This window comes from Sinocyclocheilus anshuiensis, unplaced genomic scaffold (assembly GCF_001515605.1).
Source record: "Sinocyclocheilus anshuiensis isolate Anshui unplaced genomic scaffold, SAMN03320099.WGS_v1.1 scaffold840, whole genome shotgun sequence".
NCBI lineage: Eukaryota > Metazoa > Chordata > Actinopteri > Cypriniformes > Cyprinidae > Sinocyclocheilus > Sinocyclocheilus anshuiensis.
The window spans coordinates 827,338-832,664 of NW_015552598.1; the positions used below are offsets into that span (position 1 = coordinate 827,338).

Below are 5,327 nucleotides of genomic sequence, written 5' to 3' on the forward strand. Positions count from 1 at the left end.
TGTTTATATGCTGTATGTGTGTGTCTTTATATATACATAATAAATATACACAGTACACACACATATATTATGTAAACAAAAACTTTTATTTTAGATGCGATTAATCGTTTGACAGCACTAATATATATATATATATATATATATCCAACAATACCGAACAATATGGGTCGAAATTATCGATTTTTCTTTTATGACAAAAAACATTAGGATATTAGGTAAAGATCATGTTCCATGAAGATATTTAGTAAGTTTCCTAAATTCCTACCGTAAATATATCAAAAACTAAATTTTTGATAAGTAGCCTAATATGCACTGCTAAGAACTTCATTTGGACAACTTTAAAGGTGATTTTCTCAATATTTTGATTTTTTGGCACCCTCAGATTCCAGATTTTCAAATAGTATTTTAAATGTATCTCAGCCAAATATTGTCCTATCCCAACAAACCATACATCAATGGAAAGCTTATTTATTCAGCTTTCAGACGATTGTATATAAATCTCAATTTCAAAAACTTGACCCTTATGACTGATTTTGTGGTCCATGGTCACATATGTGTGTGTGTGTGCTGGTATGTGTATGTGTGTAAAAATTGTATTGGATACTTTGCCTGGACGTTTGCTCTTTATGTAGTAATTTCTTTTATTATTATATTTGTAATTATATAAAATCATATTATATATATAATTTTATTTTACTTTACTTTTTTTTTTTTTGAGCAAAAAATTCATTTTGTGAATGGCTGTGATCTCCTCAGGGAGCTGGGTCTTAAGTGTAAGTGTATGTGCGTCTGTTCGCATTGGCTCTCAGGCTGGCCGGTGCTGTATGGTAACAGGTGCAGGAGTGAAGTGTGTCCAATCTGTAAAGCCCAGGCTGTCATGTGAGGAATGCGATCACTGTCTTTATTGCCTTCTGCTCTGCTCTGTACACCAGAGCTGGCTGGGTTTAGAGGGGTAGACGCTGCGCAATCTATACGCCCCATATACACACTCAGTCATGGGGCAATTTAAAGACAGCAATTTAAACCTTTTTTTTTCTCTCATTTCCCCCTGCAGGTCCCCCCTGTGAATCAGGAGGCGGTGAAAAATGGTGAGGTGCTGAGAGTTTCGAACCGGACCTGTGAGAGCGTCACTTTGGTGGGCAACACGCTCGAATGCACCGTACCCATGGAGCTCCAGTCCGCCGCCAAAGAGCTGGAGGTGGAGGTACGAGACTCTTGCATTCTCTCCTCCACTTCAGACCACTCCAGTCCAGACCGGCCTGCATAAGAGCCACTCGTCAGCCAGCCAGCTCTGCCCTGCTTGTTCCAGCAGACTCTCAAAATACCAAACATGAGCTATTTCTGATCTTAGCAAAGGCCTCTGGGTTGCCAGATTAGCTCCTGAACACATATTCCTCTTGGAAATGAGGATTAGTTTAATTTCCTCAAAGGTGTTCATATTGTAATTTTTATATATCAGGCTCCACCTGATAAGATGCCGTCTTTGTATTTCCTTTCTGCTCACCATTAGCTCAACAAGAGCATTAAAAAATATTTCTGTGCCTCATTCTGGCCCCAGACAGTCTGATATGATTGGTGCAAAGATCAAGGAAACGTTGGCCTCAGCATAAAGTGCTTATCTGTCAGGGAGAGACGGACAGGGTGCATGTGACACGATGCTCTAATCTGACCCCATCACAATACGGTGTGGTAAAACTCATCTCAGCCCAAACTCAATAATACTGCACCACATAAGAGAGGCTCTATCTCTGATCCAATTTCCCCTCCTGCCTGCAGTGGATGTGTGTATTTCATTTTGCCATGCTGCTTTATGACCAGTGAAGCCCTCTCTCTGATCATAAACGCTCCCTGAGGATGTTTCTAGATGGATTGTTGTGATGTTGGAGGTTCAAATGTAAACACTTCGCCGTGTATGAAATCTGAAGCAAATGTGCCACAGATGTGATGGCATTGAGATTCCCTGCTTGTAGTTTTGCATGTGTGCTTGCCTTTATCTGTGATAATATTTTCTTCTAATATTTCTGCCAATTATGCCAACAGATGCTAAAAAATTGTACTAAAAGAGGATGCTTAAATTTTTTTCTTTTGTATAATGTATGTATTATTTAAAATATTTGCCAAAATAATTATATAAAAAAATCTATATAATTGCAAAATTAGATGCTATTTGGTCACTGATATTTACTGAAAATAACAAAGTAATTTGTGTATCCATTGTAGTGGAAGCAGGCCACATCATCTGTGATCCTAGGTCGAGTGTTATTGGCTCAAGACCAGGACTACAGGATACTGATCACAGGAGGAGTGTGTGTGTCCATCCTTCTACTGCTCCTGATCGCAGTCTTTGTTTGGATCAAAAGGAAGAAGCATATTGATGGTATGTGACTTTGCGTTTTCTTGTGCAGCCTTTAATGTATGTGTGCTTTATATAAGCTATTAGCAGTCTTTGATGACTCCGGCGGCTTTTCAAGTTAAATAAGCGACACTTTGCACACAGATGTTACACATCATTTGTATAACTAAAGAGCATTTACATAAAAAAATAAAATGAAATAAAATCCAAACTGGAAGACTTTATAAGTCAAATCAGTTTTGGATGTCTGCCCTACAAAAAAAAAAAATGATCTTGTTTTCCAGAAAGAAATCTTAAACCTAAAAATAAAAGTATATACATTTACTTAATGCAAGTAAAAAAAAAAAAAAGAATTTATTTATTTATTTTGGCAAAATTTTGTGTATAAATCTAACAAAAAGATTTTTTTTTTATTCTCTGAGAACAAGTTTGCCGTTTTAAATGTATCTTGCTTTAAGGATGTTTATGTATTTTTCTGAAAGAAGCAGACAACAACTTGTCAACAAAAATACAGATTAAGAAAATTATTATTATAATTTTTTTGCAGTAATAGCATAGCTTGCTTTATGTTCAGGGGTCACTGTAGTGATTCCAGCATTGAAATTGCTGATGGTTGTTTAAATTAATTTGAATGGAATGAAAGAGTGAGATAAAGAAAGAGAGCTGTTTCTGGGTTGTTTGTGGGAGTTGAAGTCTGTGGTGGAGCGATCTGTCCCTTTTTTTCTCTCACCTGTCCTTGGTCTCTCTCTCACCCTCTGTCTCTCTCTGGTTGTAGATTTAGCTAAGGCTATGGTTTGGTATGACGGCCGGGCTCACATTCCGCACTTGGACATGTTGGCAAACGCGAGGAGTGTCAGTCCGACTAATGAAATGGTCTCTCACGAGTCGGTGGACTATAGAACCACTTTGCTTGAGGGTATGTTCTCATGCTTCGCTGCCTCTCGCTCAAAACACACCGCTGGTGGAGGTTTGCCTTCTCTGCTGATCTCAGACCAGCTTTACTCCTTTTCTCTGGATTGGGAAGACTGGTCTTAGATCATTTCTGACAGGCAGCTTTTTTCCAGTTCTCCAAACACATACGCTTTCTGACCTTACCCTCCGCTCTCTCTCTGAAGACATTGCATGCTCTCTTGCTTTGCCTCTGCCTCCTTTTTTTGTCTGAAAAGACGAAAAAAAATCCCCTCTCATCTGTATAGCCGGGTTTAGAATTTCCTCAGCTCTTTGTAGTTGGTGTAATGACTCTGCCTCCCAGACTTTCCCTGCTTTGTTCAGGTGACCCCAGGCCTCAGAGAACAAGTCATTGACTTTTGACCTCTCGACCCTATTGCCTTGCAGACCAAAACTTGCCTCTGTCTCAGGCCGAGTCCTGCCGGCCTCATCTCTACGCTCATGCCCATGTGGATCTGTCCCCTATGCTCGGGCCGATGGAAGGGGACCTGGCGTCTCCACTGTTGCCCTCTAATGCACTTATAGATCTGGGCAGCCTCCATCCAGAGCTGCTGAAGGAAGTGCAACACGTGGTCATCGCCCGGGAAGATCTGCTCCTACATGTGAATGAGATCATTGGGAGAGGTGAGGGGACACAGAAATCTGGTCATTGTCATGACATGCACTACCGTTCAAAGTTTTGCGTAATATATATTATTATTATTATTATTATCATTATCAATTTTGAAAATAGTTGTGCTGCTTCATATTTTTGTGAATACCATGATACATTTTTGGGGATTCTAAAAAATGTCAAAAGAACAGCATTAATTTGAAATAAAAACTTTTTTGTAACATTATAACTGTCTTTACTGTCACTTTTGATAAATGAAATGCATCCTTGCTGAATAAATTATTAATTATTAAATTATTAAATTAAGTATTAATTATTATTTTAAAAAGAGAATCTTACTGAACCCAAACTGTTAAGCAGTGTACTTTACAAAATAAAGGTGTTTGTGTATCTTAGCAAGCACCAGTATTACCATACTTTATTTTGAATAATTAATAAAAAAAAAATCATGCATAAAATGACTTTCACACATAAATACTATGATTAATTTAAAATTCATCTCAAAATTCATGTTTTGTAGGGGTCTAATTAAAGATTGCCAGTGTGATACAAATGTACTGACATCTAAATGAAGAAAAAAGAAGAATGAAAAGAATTGAATTGAATTCTTTTAACAAGGGTTTCTTAAAACAAGGAAGACCTTATTGAGTTGCTTGGAATAGTGTTATAATTTTTGTAGAAATAAAAATAAGCCAAATAAAAAATATATATATATAATATAAAGCTGCCTTAAAACTGTGCATGCATGTAATATATTTTATATGAGTCACATTTAAGAACATGTCTCTGAAATGGTTTTCAAAACTGTCCTGGAGCAGCCCAGCACTGTCTCACTCATCTAACACACCCGATTTAACTAGTCAGCTTATTAATAGAGACTTTAAGACCTGAAGTGGATCAGAAAAGGTAAAAAGAGTTGAGAGAAAATATGATGCGTTTCAGATCCACGTCACGATCAGCAGTGGCAGCTCTTAAAGAAATAACAGCCAAAACAACCAAATAACCAGCTGCTGTGATGTCTATTTATCAAAGGACAAAGAAAAAAAAGAGGAAAAAATAACTTTTATAGCTTTAAGAAATAATCTATTTTTAATTTAGAATTTAGTGTTTAGTAACTTCAACTTCAATTTCGATTTCTGTATATTTCTGCTGAAGGGCACAGGTAAATATGACATTTATTATAATGGGTTTATGTGAAGATTGTTTAAAGTTCACTTAAATTAGAAGTTATTTTTTAAAGTCTAATAAATGTTAAAATTGATAGCTCTCAGTTATACTGTAATGTTGAATGGGTAGTCAATGGTTAAATATTAGGGGGGGGGGGCAATTTTATAGAGAAATAAGTATTGGTATCATTGATATTGGCCTTCAGTCATAAAAAAAAAGATGCCATTAAACAAATATAAAAAAATA

The 5,327-nt window shown here is 36.7% G+C and overlaps 1 protein-coding gene across 1 annotated transcript in view; it reads left to right on the forward strand.

The window, feature by feature from the left end:
* LOC107665714 (hepatocyte growth factor receptor-like) overlaps positions 1-5,327 on the forward strand; it is a 53,462-nt gene that overhangs the window by 37,682 nt on the left and 10,453 nt on the right. Inside the window, exons 12-15 of the mRNA XM_016456716.1 lie at positions 1,055-1,204; positions 2,221-2,377; positions 3,129-3,269; positions 3,689-3,925. Of these exons, the coding sequence (XP_016312202.1) occupies positions 1,055-1,204; positions 2,221-2,377; positions 3,129-3,269; positions 3,689-3,925 (685 nt within the window). The remainder of the gene's footprint in view (positions 1-1,054; positions 1,205-2,220; positions 2,378-3,128; positions 3,270-3,688; positions 3,926-5,327) is intronic.